We start from the raw sequence: 18,153 nt of genomic DNA on the forward strand, positions 1-18,153 counted from the left end.
AGCCTTAAATTAAAAACTAAATAAGGATACAGTCTCTATCAAATATAGCCTCAGGTACTGATGCCTAAATACTAGGATCACAGTATTTGTGTTCCCAAGGATGCCTTTCTATTGCTTTGCTTCTTTCCCCCTTTCCAAATTAGCTAATGCTGCCTTACCAGGATATCTATTTCGATTGTTCCAGCCTTTTTGATCCAATGTATTGAATAGCAGAATAGGTGAGTTACAAGAGGATATTTTGATTTCAAACAACAGAAATAAAATACTATATAATTGAAAAGAAAGAGGCAATCTTTCAGGCACATGTGGATCCAGGAGTTCACATGTTTTAACCAGGTCCCTTTCTCTCTTCCCCACCCCTTCTTCTCTCTGCCTTTTCTCCTCTCTGGTATTTCTCATTATGGGATCCAAATATTTCCCTGTTTATGTGGGAGCTTCTGGCACAGCTGCGGGCTTATACGCTCGCAGCTCCAGGGCTGGCTGGAAGGGGCGGGCGCATCACAGCATAAGGTTGCACAAGGTGTGCACTTATATAGCAGGGCATCACATCTATGAGTGATGGATGATCACATTGTATACAGGGGTAGCTTCGCATAGTTTTTACATCACTTTTCTTGAAGATGGCAGTAAAATGGTATGTTTTTACAAAATCAAATAGTGTAACATTGTCCAAAAGATATACATAAAGCATTTAGAGGAAGGAGGCTCCTTTTTCTTTTAACTCCGGCACGGATTGTCTATTGAACAGTGGTAATCCTATGTCATCAACCTCTTTACTCCAGCAGAAGTCCAGGGATTAGCTCTGCATAACTCTTGTTAGCCTCTATTCCCTTCCTTGAACACTGTAGCCAGAAGTTTTTTTCCTCCTCAAACCTTAAGTATTGAAACCTGGAGGAGGGGCATGTCTGAAAAGAAAATGATGGACTGGACTCTCCCTAGAAGGAAGATAAATGGGTGGTCAACAAGAAAAAAAATAAAATCCTCTGTACCAGGAAATGTTTGAAGTGTTGTTTGGGTATCAAAAAACAGGTGCCCCACACATAAAGCAACAAAGGATATTGGTCTAAAAAGAACACCATGGCGAAAGGTGCATGACCTATTTCAACAGAGGATTTGAAAGTTAAAAGTTAACGTGTAAAACATTCAATTCAGTTTCATCATTTTACAGATGGGCAAAGTAAAACTCAGGCACAGGAACAGAAGTGCCAAGGTCAGACAGGTGGTTGGTGGAAGAGACAACCAACTTCCCAACTTCTGACTTTTCAGGGGTGTGTGTGTGTTGTTTTGTTTATGTGCAAGGACATTTTTCTTTAGTACACTAACATTACAACAGAAAGCATAGTCTTGTTTTGGTTTTCTCTGCGCCCTCAATTCTGTATAAGACAGTTTCGCTGCACCCCAACAGAAAGGCTCAGCAAGAGTAGAGACCACCATAAGCAGTACACGTGGGCACCAAGGGCAGATACATTGCCCTTCCTTGTGTAGGAACTAGGGCCACTTGTTGCTTTAATGGGCCAAATTTGGGCTGGACCTGCAGGAGGGGACACCTTTGAAAAACAGCTTCCTAACTGCACTACAACCTGCTCTGGCATCCTGATTCCACTCCCCAAACCCCCCAAATCTTCAGCCAGAAAAAAAAAAAAAAGAAGAATGGATCACTGGATCACTGGATCGATGGGGAGATTTCTGTCTGCTCCTCCTACTGCCACCTCTTTCTTGCTATTTCCTGCCCGAGGAAACCTGACATCAGCCCAAAAGCATCTCTGGAAATGGGCAGGAGGGAGCCTTACACCTGTCAGCGCCAGAGAAGAAAGTGCGCTCTGCAGAGTTCTCAGTTGTTCCACCTCTTGCGATGAAAGGAAGAAAAGGAGCGAATCCGCCACAGATTTACTGGAGACCAGGGTTACTTCATCCGGCTCCGGCCACAGTAACCCCTGAAGACCAAAGATGCATTTCCATTCCCAGCATTTCTTGTTGGCATCTTTCCCTACAGGCTAGCCCAGTGCCTGGCCCCGGAGAAGTCTCTGCGTAAAGGTTCTTTAGGTCATCAATCAGCCTCCTGTGTGTATGTGTGTTTTTCTTAGGAAAAACTGGCACAGACGAATTAGCAGTACAGACTGGGGTCTCCCTACTACCCTTCATGCTTGGCGGCATCACCTTCGACTACCTCGCATTCTCCCGGCGCTGACAGTCCCGGCTCCGGACCTCAGGGTTGGAAGCAGTCAGCCCCAGCTAGAACCGCCCTGTCCGGGGCTGATGCCACCCTGTGCCTAGAATGTGCGTGTGGGTGCAGGCGGGCGAGCGAGCGGCTTCTACAGTGAGACCGAAGCAGGAGCTCAGCCTTCGCCTGCGACCTGCAATCCCTAGATTCCCTGGGGACCTCGAAACTCCGAATCGGAGGTACTCCCCCCCCACAGCCGCCCACCCATTCCCTCCCCCCTTACCTCAGCACGCAGCCCCTCCCTGCGTGATGATGCAAAACCGTGGGGAGGGTGAGCGCTGGGAAGGGTGGGGAGAGCCTGAGAGCGAGCGAGGGTGGGAGGGAGTGGGCGGAGGAGGAGAGGGAGCCGCCGAACGCGCATTTAAAGCGATAGCCATCCTCGCTCTCTCCCCAGTGCTGGGCTGTTGGAGAGCTCGAGCTGCAAGCCACCGAGCGCGAGCTCGAGCGCGGCGCGCTGGCCGGGGAACCCAAGAGCGCACGGCGCCCCAAGCTGGCAGGCGCCGCGGGACCCCCCACCCTCGCCGGCTGCCCTTCCCCGGGCGCCCCTACCCTCCTCGCCCGCAGGAGACCCTGGGCTTCCCCGGAGGAGCTCACCCCAAGGGGCCAGGACTCCGGCGAGCCCGCCACCGTCCCCTCGAGTGCCGCCGCCACCACCGCAGCCGCGGGAGCAGCATGGTCCAGCTGGGGAAGCTGCTCCGCGCCCTGACTTTGGTGACGTTTCCCTGCTGCGTGCTGGAGGTGCTTCCGCGCGCGCTGGCGGCGGCGGCGCGCGGCCAGGAGATGTACGCCCCGCACTCCATTCGGATCGAGGAGGACGTCACCCTCGGGGGGCTGTTCCCGGTGCACGCGAAGGGTCCCAGCGGAGTGCCCTGCGGCGACATCAAGAGGGAGAACGGGATCCACAGGCTGGAAGCGATGCTCTACGCCCTGGACCAGATCAACAGCGATCCCAACCTGCTGCCCAAAGTGACGCTCGGAGCGCGGATCCTGGACACTTGTTCCAGGGACACTTATGCGCTCGAACAGTCGCTCACTTTCGTCCAGGCGCTCATCCAGAAGGACACCTCCGAAGTGCGCTGCACCAACGGCGAGCCTCCGGTTTTCGTCAAGCCCGAGAAAGTAGTTGGAGTGATTGGGGCTTCGGGGAGTTCGGTCTCCATCATGGTAGCCAACATCCTGAGGCTTTTCCAGGTAGGGGGGCGCTCCCTCCGGGGCAGAGCGCGCCGTAGCTCCCCGCGCTCTTTATCCTGAAGGCTGGCTTGGACTCCAGGGGTGCGGGGTCTGGTCAGCCTTCGCTCATTTCCACCCTGGAGATCCTGCCGAATCCCTCTACTTGCCCTGCATGATTCCTTTCCCTTCCATCTCTCCCCTGTCCGCGCTCCACTCCATCCGGCTTGACATTCTGGATTTATGGCCCCATTGACAAGAAACAGTCTCCGAAAAACAAGGCGATGATTTAAATGGGTTTGCATTCGAGTGGAAATATGGTTCCAAACCAGGCTTGTAAAAGTGCCGGGCTCCTGTGAGAGCCACTTAGGCGCAAGGAATATGAAAGATGAGAAGACGCCTAGAAACTAGGCATTTCTCAACTCCCCAGCTTCCCTGCCCCAAGCCGCCCGACAAGCTGCAGCTGCCTTGGAAAATTTCGAGAAGAGCTTAGGGAGGCAGTTCTTAAACCGAAGGCTAGGTCTTCACCTACATTTGGACGTGAATTGCCCATTTCGCTCGGGTTGGATTTCCCGACCTGTCACCTATCTCTGCGAGGGCATGGGGCGGAAGGCGTGGGGACTGTCCTCAAGCGGGGAGAAGCCACCCACAGACGTGCCCCCAGGTGATTTGCTCTGGGCAGTTGTTTGCACCGTCTAAACTGCCTTTGCGATCCGGCCACTGGCAGGAGCCGGGCGATCAGCTTTCTACTCCTGTCAGCTCAGAGCCCGGAGGTGAGCTCATGCTAACTGCGAGACACAGTCACTTTTTCTGCACCCACCCTGTGCCCATCCTTTCCCACGACCTCCCTAACGCAGCCCCCAACCCCAGTCCTGGGTTTTGAGGACGATTCTCAGAGCCAGACAAGAAGGCGCCTGGAGGGAGGCAGTAGGGTGCGCTGAGCAAGGCCGGGCGGTCCTCTAGCTCCGGGTACAGGCGGGCAACGGCGGAAGATGCGAGGACGGCGGATCGGGCCCGTTGAACGGTGGGCGGTGCTGCAGTGCTCTCTCACGGCCTGCTCCCGCAGCCTCGGCCCCACGGCTCCTGTGCCGCCCTGGGTATAGATGGATGGCTTCTGGATGAAGAAATTGAGTTTCAGGGTCTGCATGACTATGGGTTGTCTTGTTTCTCTGTCTTTCTTCCTGTGTGTCTCTCTCCTTGTGTCTCTTTCTCCCTGCTTTTTTTTTTTGTCTCTCTGTTTTTATGTTCTCCCTTTCAATTTCTGCGTCTCTTTTCCTTCTCTACCCCTATCTCCAGGTTTTTTGTTCATCTCTGTCTTGAAGTGATCCTTTCCTAATGCACAGCTCTCTCCCTGCCTGGTAGGACCCAAGCTCAGTTAGTCCCTTCTCCAGATGTTCTGGCTGACCCTTATGCTCCCCATAGCTAAAAAGTCGGCTCCCTCTCAAGTGCCTTTCCTGAAGCATGTTGGGTTTCTGGAGGGGACTCCTTGTGAGATTCAAACTGTCACTACATCAGCACCCAGGAGTATGAAGTTTGTGTTTGTGCCAGAAGGAGGGGTGCCTGTCTAAAGCTGCAGCCTGGTATGGCCCCTCTGAGCCTCTGAGCATCCCTAGCACCTGTTGAGTATGCCACCTCTAGATGTTTGCAAGGCCAAAAGTGCTTCTGGGCAGCCTTCACTTTGAGGTAATGCTTTCAGGAAGAGCCTGGGTTGTCGTAAGCAAAACCCAGAAGCACTTCCTTTACCTCTGAGCTTAAACTAGAGAACCTGAGGAGGCAGCGCTGCAGGGAGGATGAGGCCAGAGGTCACCTGAGAAACACAGGGGCAACTCACAGTATTTTTACTGGAGCTCTGGGGGTTGAAGGCACATTTGCTGTTTGACATTTTAAAACTTATTTTGGTGCCTTCACTTGGAGCTTGGGAGCTTGCAGATGGGCCTGCCTGTCGAAAAAAGAGTGAAATCTTAAAGTCAAGAGAGAGCTTGCAGACTAGGTGAAGGATTGTGTTTGCTGAAAAAGATTCCAGGGGGAGCTGATTCCTTCTCTGGTGTGTGGATCTGAGGCACTTGCAAGAAAAGAGAACGCTTGCCTTATGGTTAGTTCCCCCCTTCCCTGGGCTGGGAAGGAAAGGAACTGAATGCCAGCATTGGCAGTGTGCGTTGGGACCAAAACCATTCAGAGAAAACACTGTCATTTTCCTCTAATTTGCAAATTGCAGCTATTCATGTTGGATTGAACAGCTGAGGGAAAAGAGCCCCCAGTTTTCACCTGCATTTATTGAGAAGAGGCTGGTAGTAGGAGGGATGCACCAACTTGTAGCTTGTGCTGCAAGCTGGATATAAGCTTGGTGTGAGCATCCTGGTTTACCACTGCCCATGTTCAAATATACAGAGATAGATTCCAACAATCTCTTCCAGTAGCCTTATTTTTGCGTGTGATCTTAGAAGCTCCTGGCATGTAAGTCCAGCCCCCAGTTTCCCAGCCTCTGTAAACCTGCAAAATGAATAGAGAGAATAGTGGAACACAGACCCCTTGTTCAAAGACACAGTCACTTTAGGGAAAGAGGAAAAGAACGGGTAGGTGAATCTTCTCTGGGATTGCAGGGTTCAGCTCAATGAAGACTGTCCTGTATAAAAGAAACTCCTCTAAATGGTTGAATTCTTAGCTCTCCAGAGATTTGAGTTTTCTTTTCCCCAGTCCCTGTGGGTTGCTGTGGGGAATGTGCCAAACCTATCATTTGAGATAAAAATTTATGGTGAGGTAAGCTTCTAGGCTGGGGGAAGGAAGACTTAGTGACTGAAATGGGGGATGCTAAGCACTGGGGGGCAGGAAGGAACAAGGAGCTAGTAATGGATGTAACAAATGCTGCAGCTGCCAGCAAAGCCTGGATTGAACTTCCTTCCTGAAAATGAGGACCCGGGCAAGAATGACCACTCAGATGTAAACAGTGTCTCTGACTGGGAATTCTCATCTGCCTGCCGGTGGGCCAGAGCTGAGCAAGTCCTTTCTCTCCTCTGTATGCACACTGAATTGGTTAGTAAGTGACATGTCAGAGGACAGGAATCATATTCAGTGGATCTTTCAAATCCAGGAGTTTGAGGCTAATGAAATTAGTGTGTGGCCAGGGCTCTGCCAACTAGAATTAAGTCACTGCAGCCACCCTGCAATGCATTTTCAGCCTGAAGGGAGCATCAGGGAGGAATTTCGGGAGATTTGTTTCTGAGCCTGTACCAAATAATACTCTCCTAATGCTAAGAAAGATTAAATGTAAATTAATATTGACTACGAGTAACATATTTAAAAAATAATCGCCGAGTGGGGGATGGCTTAAAGTGGAGAGATTATATAATATGGTGTCCAAAGAATAAATCTCCCCTGACCACTGTTTCATGGGCTATAAGTAAGATCTATTACAATGGAAAGTAATGGGAACGTTTTTATTCAAGGCTTCTCTGCTATTGACTTGAGAGCAAACACTCTGAGAGTATAAATTACTCTTGCTGTGTGCTGACTCTGAATGAACAATATTTCATGTGCAGTGACATGGTCTAAGCTATAGACTTGGAATTGAATGGCATCTGTTTCAATTGTTTTGTTCTCTCAAGAGCAACTAGATAGAAAAAAGTGGTCAATTTGACCCTTGTGGGAGCGTGTTGCAAATCTAAACCTGTGTCCCACATACCATAAATGAAATACATTTGTAAATTTGTAAGTGTTTTCCTTCTGTTCATTGATGCTTGAGTCTAATCTCAAACTTCGGCAGCAACATTTTATACATAAGTACTTGGTTTTCTTCCTTTCTTCTTTCTCTTTCTCCTCTCTCTCTCTCTTTCTCCATCTTATGTAATTGGATAGAAGTGGGCACCTAGGATGATGTGGTGTTACTATAGTGGGATTTTTTTAAAAAAACAACATCAACTCTAAGTTACCCTTTTAAAAATTTCATAAATACAGGTGTCAATGCCATTTGGAATAGTCTCTATAACAATTTCTGTCTCCACATTTACTGTGTTTCAGCAAATTTACCTAACAGATGGTGAGTGGGCAATTTTTAAAGGGGCATTTTTTAAAAGAGCGGAGAGGGAAGGAATAGAGACAGGCACATACTATATTTGAAGTTACCTCCACGTGTATTTTATGTATGTATACCCATACAATTAAGAAGTCTTTGGATGTTTTATCTTCAAGAATAATTCAGATAATGGATTACTTGAATATCATAAACATTTAGGGTTTAACAGATTTGTTACATATAGACGTTGTATCATGGATTTAAAAGACCATAGCAAGCGGGCAGCGGCGGGCGGAGCGACCGAGGGGCGGCGCGGGCTGGGCGGCGGGTGAAGGGGTCCGTGCTTCCTCGTGGTAGAGGGCTGGGGTTCGCCGGGGACGCCAGGTTGCTCCGCGTTGCCAGGTAACCGAGCGCTTGCCCCGCGCTCGCTCTTCCGCCCGGGCCGCCCTCGGCGCCGCCTGAGCCGCGGTGCGGGCTGCGCGGGGCGCTGGTTCCGCGGAAGCCTGGGTCGGGCGCTGCGTGCGGGACTCTCGTCGCTCGTGGACGGGGCGCGAGCGCGCGGGGGACGTAGGGCGCCGACCTGGGCCTCCCCGGCGCTCCGGCTCCGCTCCGGGCGCCCGCTCAGGGGCCTCCGGCGCGAGGCCCCCTTCGTGGTCAAGATGGCGGCGCCCAGGCGGGCCGCGCCGAGGTGAGCTGGAGCCGGGCCCGGAGAGGGGCGAGTCGGCCACGCCCTGACTTGGACCCCGGGCTGGTCTCCCGTCTCCCGGGGAGCGGCGGGTGAGTGGGCGCGGCCACGCGTAGGTCCCTCTCGTGGGGTGGTCAGCTCTCCGTGCGTCCGCAGACTTCTGTCGTCTGATAGTCAGATCTGGGGTGGCCCAGGTTGGAGGCGAGGGTGCTTGATGGGGGAAACCTGAGGGGTTTAAAGACTCTGTTGGGATCGTTTCAGACCCCAGCAAGAAGCTGAGCAAGTTTCCTCCTGACTCTCTTCCCGGCTAAGTTTTCTCCCTTCTCTGAATGCGCCAGCTTTTCTGAATCACCTTGTTCCCCGGGGGGATACAGTTGGTGGTTCTGACCGTGGAACGTAGGACCCGGGGCGGGGAAGCCTGAGCTGGTTCTAGTTACTTTGTTTGCAAAGCACTTGTCTTGTCTTTGGAATCTTTGTGTATGTAACCAACGTTGGGAAGAGCCAGCGTTTTCTCCTCCAAAACACTGCGAGGGGCAACTTTATACGTAAGAAACAAGTGGGCGTTCACATCCATCTCTTTTCCAACCATTGAGTTTTGGTTGTGTTTCCTTTCTTTAAGTTTGTCTCGTTTTGAAGTGATAACAAAACAAACAAAAAAACCATAGCCAATTACACAAAGTATATACTCTAGTCTCAGTCCTGCCATTAATTAGCTATGTTACCTTAAGTCATTTATTTTTTCTAGGCCTCATTTTTCTCATGTGATGTTTTTTCTTTGAAAAAGTATAGTTTCTAGAAGTCGCTAATCTCTGTGTCATAGTTCAGGTTGGAGAAAACCTGTTCTTATCCAAACTCCATGACATTGTATTTCCAGCTCCAACTTTGGACTTTGAGTGAGTTGGGGGCAACTTTTTAAGGATATTTTCACACAGCTTTTTTAGTTAATATCAGTCTAGCTGACTTGTCATACTCAGACTTTCTCCCATATTCTTTTACCAGTGTGTTCTTTAGTCATATATATAAAGACTGTTGTGGGAAAAATGACCTCCTGGGTCAGCTTACTGCATGGTCATCGACACAGGACAGGGAGTAAGATTCTGTGGATTTTACAGAAGCAGATACAGGTTTCATTAACCATGTCCTCTCCCCTTTCATCTTACAAAAACAGCAGGCTTTTCTTGGAGAACTGCCAGATAATGCCATCCTGCCTCCTCATGAGCCCCGGGGATGAGTCGCCCAGGGACTGAACTCCAGTAAAGCAGGTGATTGGCTCATGGGTAGGCATCTGACCTCGGCTAAGTCTATCAGACTCCTCCCCAGGACTTTTCTCTCAGAGCAAAATGGAAGAATTGTCTTTTCTCTCTGGAATTTCTAAGCTAGGGAGATATGACTCTGGGACTCCCAGTGACCATCCAGCACAAGGAGAGACTTTCTGTAAAATAAAGTCTTGTAGAGGTAAGCAGGGCTGAGCGATGGAGAGAGAGCTGGAACCCTGCTGATACTCTGGAACTTCCAGATCCAACTGTATCTGGCTGCATCCCTGAATTTCTAGTACTTGTTTGTTGAGGTTGTTGTTGTTGTTTGGTTTTTGTTTTTAAATTTCCTTTGACTATTTTGAATTTGTTTTCAGCCATGTGCATTTGAAAGCATCATAGCTAAAAGAGCTAATTTCCTACATTAATGTGAGGTTTGCTGACTGGCATTCCTTAAGTGAAAAATAATATCCGCTATTTTCTTTAAATAAAATCCTTCTAGCTCAGGTTTGAGATATTCAAAACTCTGCCTCCTACCCCCCTCTTTTCCAACATTTACTATATCACCTTGAAGCATTTGTGACCACATCTTTCCCATCTAGACGCAGTTGAGAGAGAGAGCAAAGACTTCTGATATAAACTGCAACCTATACGCCTCCTACCTGGAAGCTTTAGAACATACTTGATTCTTGTCATTAAAGCAAATCTTTTGTTGTTGTCTCCAGGGCACAGAAGCATTTTCATGGCATAATGGAGTACAAAGTACATTAAGCCTAACTCTACTTCTCATCCTGTTTTACTTTAAATAGGCAGAAAAGAACAATCTCAAACACATTTTCCCAACAAATAAAATACATATACGATTATGTTTAGAAGACGTTTATGCAACATATAGTTAGACTGATTAATTAATGGACCTTTCGCCAATTGGCACAGTAAATATATATGTTCAATGTGCTCAGTTAAAAAGAAGACAATAACATAGTTTGACAGGTTAATTATCTGAGAAGAGTATTGTGCCAGCACACTTGATACTACAGTATTTCATGTTTGACAGGTAATCTTCTTTCAATTATATTTACTGCTAAATGTTTCTTGGATCAAGCTATTAAATTATACGGTCAAAAGTAAACTGATATGAAATTACAATGATAAAGAAACACATATCCCACTTTATGAGAATAGAAGTTCTAATTTCTTTTCAATACTACTAGTAGTGACCACAGTACTAATTTGAGCCCTTACTATGAGCCACTGTGCCCATGTACATTTAGTTCTTACAGTAGTTCTGCAAAGGGCATATAATAATCCACAGTGTAAAGCTGAAGAAAGTTATTCTCATAGCTGAAAGTCACATAGCTGGTGAGTGGCAAAGTCTAGATTCAAACTTAGAGTCGTCTGACAATGCCCAGGTTGTTGACCACTATGTACACTGCTCAATTGTTGCACCAATAAAGAAGTGCTTGAAATAATTATAGATTTGCCTACCCTGAAACTGCAGTGATTTAAAGACATCAAAGTTGCCAGTTGCTTAACCACATCTACTTACAGTAAGAAATTACATTTTATTTCATTTCTAAAACAAGATTAATTCTGCAGGCCCATAGAAACTTGAGCACACAAATCCTACCTCCAAATGAAAGATGCTTGTTTTCCATTATTCAACAGATGGCCCTGTACAGAGGCAATAAATATATAGTAGAATTTTCATTCAAATAAGTGAGAAGAGAGGTTTCTTCTTGTCCTGATTCAGTGCCCATCATTATGGATTATGATGGCTCTTCCCAAACTTTACTTCATTCACTCCACTCTTTCTACAAAACTCCAGTAATGGAATCCATCATTCAGATATATGTGCAAAGCGAAATGACTGTATTAATACAGTTGCTGAAAGTCAAGTTGATAGAGCACAGGAAATACATCCTAATAAATGCAACATTAATGTTTGTGTGGGCCTTGGAGTGAGGGGTAGAAGAATTTTCAGTTTAATGGAATATTTTGCCTCTTGCTATGAAAGTGTGGCTTAATAGTCTTGTAATTGGTCATTTACAGAATCCTCCATCTCTGGGTTTCATGCTTTCTTTACTCTGCAGCTGTTGATTCCTTCTCTTGTTCTGGATGGAAGATAGCAACGAAGCCACTTCAAAGGGCTCAGCCTGCCTTTTTGTGTTATTGTTTAGATGAAAATATTTCCATTTATTAAAGCACACTATTTAAACATTTTTATCATGTTTCAAACTTGACTGTGTCCTGAAGGTATGAGCACAGGCAGACATAATGGGGGATGTTTTCCAGGAGAGAACATACCCTTATCAAAGGAATTATCAGAATTTTCATGTATGGATTGAGAATCAAATTCTGGAGTTAGACCTGAATTTAAATTCATACTCGCAACTTATTACCAGTCTCATCTTGATCAAAGGGTTACCACACTTCTCATCAATTTCCTTATCTTTGAAAGCAGAATAAGAGAAGTATGCCTGGTGGAGTTACACATAAAGCTCATCTGATAGAATATTCATAAGGATTTTGCATAAAATATACATGGAAATATTTTAGCACTGAGTTTAGCATGCGATTCGTCTTCAATACATTTAAGAGCTATTATTTTATTATTATTATGCTATCATTAAATATCACTATTACTTAAATGTCATTATTGCTAACATTGCTGTAAAACTACCGCAATAACCCATGATGAATTCCCCTCTTCTGTTTCCTTTGTTTAAATGGAAAATATATATATAAATCTAGACAGAGAACACTTTAGTGATCCTATTCAGTGGAGTGAGAATTTCCATGGCACTGATTAAAACAAATCCTGAATTGCATGGACTTAAGATAGCAGAGAGGGGCTTCCCTGGTGGCGCAGTGGTTGAGAGTTCGTGACCCGATCCGGGAAGATCCCACATGCTGCGGAGCGGCTGGGCCTGTGAGCCATGGCCGCTGAGCCTGTGCGTCCGGAGCCTGTGCTCCGCACCGGGAGAGGCTGCAACAGTGAGAAGCCCACATACCGCAAAGAAGGAGGAAAAAAAAAAAAAAAGATAGCAGAGAGGCTAAGAGATTTGAAGTTAGACATCCCCAAGTGTGAATTCTACTGTGACTCTCTTCTAGCTCTAGAACCTTGAGGAAGTTACTTAAACTTTCTGAGCTTTACTACTAGTTTCCTCATCTGTATCTTTTTCAGGACTATTTATCAAGCATCTTCCTGTTCTCTATGCTTGGACGTATCAATAAATAAATTAGACAAGAGCCTTTGCCTGCGTGCTCCTTCTTGCATGCTTTCTCCCTCCTTACACTCTCGTGTGGAAACGGATGTTATAAATAAATTCTATGCTTTGTCACAGGTTGATGGGCGCTACGGGATAAGGAAAAGGATGTGAAGCTCACTGAAGAGGCTTGGGTTGGGAGTGCTGGAGGAGTGTACAGGTAGGTTCTGACTTTAAATAGGGTAGTCAGGGTGGATTTTATAAGTTGACATTTGAGCAAAGACTTGAAGTGAGGGAGTTGTCAGAATGTATGAGGGGGAGACCACTCCCTGGGAGCAAGAATAACCAGTCCCAAAACTCTAAGGCAGAAATATGCCGGGCAGCTTGGAGGAATATCAAGGAGGCCACCCTGGCTGACTTAGTCAGTGGGGAGGAAGAGACAGCAGGAGGGCTGGAGGTCAGATATGTGATGGGATGGATTGGGTAAGTCCTGGGAGGCCATCACATGCATTGTGTCTTTTACTCTAAATGTAGGCAGCCAGGGGCACGATTTTAGCCAAGGTGTGACATGAAGTGTCTCTTGTTTGAAAAGCATAACTCTATCTGTGGTCTTGAGGATGTGGGGAGAGAGTGGAGTCAGGGAGAATCTCGGGAGGCGACTACAGGATCCTCGAGGTCTATGTTGGTGGCCTGCACCAGGCTGCTAGCGGCTGGTAATTCTCAGAAGTGGCACATTGGGAAGGTTGTGACAGCATTTCGTGGTAGATTGAATGCAAGAATGGAAAGGAAGAGGGGGTCAAGGGTGAATTCGAGATGTAGGGCCTGGGGAACTGGAAAGGTGTGGTTACTGTCACCTAAGATGGAAAAAGTTTGGGGTAGAGCATGTTTGGGGGATTAAAGACCAGTTTTGGAGGTATAAGATTTGAGATGTTTTCGTGACGTCCAAGTAGAGATGCTGAGTACACAGTTGGATACACAAGTCTGCAGTTCTGAAGAAAGGTCTAAACTAGAGATACACTGTAATACAATGGAGATATTAAGAATAATTACATGGAAGCGCTATTTTAAAGATAAAATGAAGTAATGCAATTAGCACTGTGTCTTCTCAAAACATTTAATAACTGTTAGCTAAAATAATTACCTGAAATGAAAAAATACCTATAGTTTGTTTTGTTGTTTGCAGTAAAAGTGAATAAAATGTCACAATTATTTTAATAGTATTTGTGACACAGTAGTTTTAGTTAAGACACCATGACTACAAACATTTACACTAAACCTTTCAGTCTCCTGCTTTTCACTCTGATAGGGTACTTGGAACCATATTTTGTAAGGTTTAAGTTAGTTGTCATAGGGTACCTCTTTAATTAGAAGTAATTCTGAACTGCCTAGTTCCATGCAGTTTTATATACATATATGTATAATTATTATTTTATGATTTATCAAACTCTGTTGAAAATTTGCATCACTGATATACATTAGAATTTAAGCATTTACCCAGGTACTCAAGGAAAAAAATGTACTTGTCTTGTAATTTCCATAGGGGTACTTACTTTCACATCTTCCCTTCACTTTGCAATTGCAAACATGGCAGGGGAAATATTATCTTACTGGTCTTTGAGTTCCCCTTAGCTATCTGCAACTCCTTAAACAGCCTTTCGGGCTTAACCAAAATTCTCTTTCACCTTCATTCCGCTAACAGATATTGGTCTAAGCATGTACTTATACTAAAAAATGCATGACCACGTTGTCTCTACACATCTATAATTTTATGTTAACACTATCATTATGTAAGCTATACTTGAATTGTAATTATAACAGATTTTATGTCAACACACATCCATTTCTAGTGTTCATCTGGTGTTCAAGGGGAGAGCAGCATGTCGTAAATTTTATCAAAATATAACATCTGAAGAATAGAACAGAGGGTAATTGTGTAATTCTGTATTCACTCTAATTAAGTTCAGTGGAGTTGGCATAATAGAATTAAGATGAAAAAAAAAAGACATTGAGGTACCATGGCTCCCTCTCCTAACACACCCTTTTCGTATCCGAGAGCAGAGACTCAGCACCTTTCTGTACAGAAATGGAGACAGGAAGAGGCCAGAGGATGAATGACAGGCACGAATGAGGTGGAACTTTGAAGAGCAACATGGAAATGAAATACTTCTTTTGTATTTGGTAGGTGGGGAAAATGTACCAGCGTGTATGCCTACTGGGACCACGTTTTCCAGAACAGTTAAGCCCAGTGTCAACTGTGCTGTCCCACCTTCCTCGTAAGTAGGAACATACTGTTACTTGAATCTTTGCTTCCTGTTTCTTGATAGCTGGTTGAGAAGATTATCACAGGAAGTGCATCTTGTTAGCAAATACACTGTTTTGAAATGATTGACACTCACTGAAGAGTGGCAACTCCAAGCTTGCTCTCTCTTGATCTTGGACTATTTAAGTCTGGAGTGCAGGAGTGGGTTATGGGGAAAGACCATTGGAATTCTTATGTCTTCAGCATAATGGTTATAGCATAATGGTTAGGAGTGTAGGTGCTGGTTCAAATCTCTGCTTTCCACTTGCTAACCATATGAGCTTGGGCAATTTACCTGATTACCTGAACCTCAATACTCCTGCCTATAAAATGATGTTAATAATATTTCATCCCCATAGACTTGTTTTCAATATTAAAATGAAGTCACTTACACCAAGCACTTAATACAATGCCTAGAGCATAGTAAAGTCTATTATTATTACTATTACTACTACTACTACTATTATTATTATTACTGTCAAGATGCCAGGTGCTATTTTTCGTATGCCTTATTCCATTATCTTCTGCCCTGTCCCCCCATTTCTGTCTTGTTTCTGTACAAGGGTAGGTTTGTCACAGAGCATTTTCTTTCCCTAGTGTCTGACTCTTAGTCATCAAGGTGACTGGTCCACGACCCGGCATTCATTGCTGCTCGTTGAAGCAACGCATTTTGAGAAGGGGAGTTGGGTATTGATGCCAAGTTGGGTCAAGGAGAGAGAATTTTCTCTCTTCTGCACTCAGAGAGCTAAGTGAAATATTCAGGCCTCAGAAGGAGAATCAGGCAAAGGGCAACATGCTTAATTTCATACCTTAGTGATTAAGAACAAGTCAGACAGGCTGGATTTGAACTCATTTCCGTCATGTACTGACAACGGGATCTTAGGTGCTTTTGTAACCCATCTGAGGCTCAGTCAACATCTGAAAGAGACGAATAACATTATCAGGACCTAGCGTATAGCCTCCTTGTAATAAGTGAGTAAATCCTTTTAAAACGTTCAGCACGTTGTTTGGCATATAAACACGTAATAAAATTTAGCTTCTTTGACTACTCCCGCTGCTAATATTATTAAGTAGCTGAGCAGATCCGAGGCCCATTTTTTTCTTAGATTGCACATAATCATTTGGACAACCAGCTCACATTGATCAACCGTTGCTTATATATAAACCCCCATGAACCCAAAGGTGCTTTAACTCTCTCCCAGTCAGAGCCTGTTCTGGGGGCAGAAGCAACACCGGCACTACCCCCGTCATCTTTGCCTTTATTGTCACTACACTCGCCTGCCGTACTGAGCACTTTCTGTTTGCCAGGCACCAAATTTAGCCCTGCGTATGCACTGTATCATATAGTTCTCACACTCAGGTGGGAGACATTATCATCGTCCCCAATTTTCAGATAAAGACGCCAACGAGGTGTTGGAAAGGTAAGAAACTTGACCCACAGCAAGAGATGGAGCCGGAGTATTCAAACCCTTCTCTCTGACCTCAAGAACCCTTAAATATTAGCATACTACTACATCCTGGTAAGAAAATCTGCTTCCAGCCACTCTGGTGAGAGTAGAAATGATTCTCAGTCCCCACATTCCTCTATTGCCCATGCCACCCTAGCCTCAGGACTAGGGGGGAAAGGAAGTGATCTCTTCAAAGAGCAGCCAAAGGGAACCTACTCCCTTCTGCCTTTTCGTAATCAACTAACCAATATTTTATTTCCTTCTTAAGAGTCCCCACGTGTTCCTTTTGGTACTTAGCTTGGCCTTTTAGAATTCTGACATTCTGTACATGACTCATCCACTGTATTTCATGTTAATTTATTGAGGTCAAGTATAGGGTCTTACTCATCCTGAAGTCCAGTTATCCCCTGTCACATCTAACTCTGTTCTTTTCTTCTCGTAGGACATCTGCAGATATTTATTTGAATTTTGTTGAATTGTTCTCATCAATAGTACATTAAAAGTTATACAGAAAGTGCTTTCTTATAAGGAAAACCATCTAAATAGATTTCTAGCTCTTTACTTTTTATAGCACTATTGTAGAGATTATAGATCTCCAGGTAATATTTTTTAGATTGAGTTCTTCATATTGTCTTATTTTTACATATAATGATAAATCTGAATTTTCTCTATCAAAGCTCTATCTCTATCAAAGACTTCACTGGCTTGTAACTTAGCTTGTTGATTATGTGTTGTTGACTTTTCCATTTACAATGATATTTGATCCTGATAAGGATGGGGCTGGGTGGGAAGGTACATCTTAGGGCCATAAATTGGTTTTGTAGAGAACTAACATAAAGATCTAAAGTCTCATCATATTTCTGCAGAACTCATGAATCATTTTATTATAATTCCATTCATCCAGGGAGTATAAAACCATTTTCAAATTGTTATTCCTAATTTGTTCATCTTCTCTTCCTTAGTCTTAGTGAGAAGAGAGCAGGCTGAATGGAAGAAAGTCATTATGACCACTGGGGCCACTAAGGTAGGCATCAGTCCCAGAGTTTTGTTTTCATCTCTCCGCTATTAATATTGGCTAATGTCTTGAGTGCTTACTTGGTGCAAATTACTTAGCCAACCATGGCAAATGGATTGTGTCATTTCATCCCCTGATAGTCATACAATTAATGTATGTATTATTATGATATCCCATAATGCATACATGGAACAGAGCCTCAGAAGTAGTTATTTGCTCACCAAAATATGGTAGATGTGGAATTTGGACTCAGGTCTGATAGACTCCTAAATCACTCCTAGTGATTTTTACCACGAAATTAAAGTTGTATACCTCTGGAGAGTAGATAGTTTCTAAAATTTCCTCAGCTCTAATGTTTTATAATTAAATTTTTGTCTGATGGCAAGCTTAACAGTTAAGATGGGTAGGAAGGAATGCCAGCCTGTTGAATGGAATTTCCCTGAAATGAGCCAGTTCACTCATTCATTCACTCAGCATGTATTGAATGTTTGCTCTGTGCAAAGGCATTTTAGGCATCACAGTGGAGTGAGCGCCCCTTCCATAGACTCTCCTGCAGCACTCAGAGAAGTCTTGGACTGGTTTGCCTGTTATGGAATGGGGCTTGGTGATAGAAGCCTGGTTTGTCCTCCACTGATAAAACTAAGACATACTCATATGAGTTTAGAGGCATCTTGAAGCCGTGGGATAGTAACACACATGAATCTTACCATTTTTGCCTGGGATTAATGATATAAAGGCTTTGGATTTGGGTATGGAAAATGGGTGCAATTATGGGTGTGTTGGTTCTACATATATACGGACATCACGTGTCATCAGCCTGCAGCTACCTGCCATTCCTCACTACTCC

The 18,153-nt window shown here is 45.0% G+C and overlaps 1 protein-coding gene across 1 annotated transcript; it reads left to right on the top strand.

Moving 5' to 3' along the window:
* Positions 1–3,001: 3,001 nt before the first annotated feature.
* Positions 3,002–17,316, top strand: LOC309979020 (metabotropic glutamate receptor 7-like; the record flags this gene model as incomplete). Its single annotated transcript, XM_082865837.1, has 4 exons — positions 3,002–3,412; positions 12,683–12,764; positions 14,727–14,817; positions 17,254–17,316. The coding sequence occupies 2 exons, from the start codon at positions 3,002–3,004 to the stop codon at positions 12,716–12,718; spliced, it is 447 nt and encodes a 148-aa protein (XP_082721963.1). The 3' UTR covers positions 12,719–12,764; positions 14,727–14,817; positions 17,254–17,316.
* Positions 17,317–18,153: the final 837 nt, after the last annotated feature.

The sequence above is a fragment of the Leucopleurus acutus genome, assembly GCF_964270905.1.
Source record: "Leucopleurus acutus genome assembly, contig: HAP1_SCAFFOLD_848, whole genome shotgun sequence".
Lineage (NCBI taxonomy): Eukaryota > Metazoa > Chordata > Mammalia > Artiodactyla > Delphinidae > Leucopleurus > Leucopleurus acutus.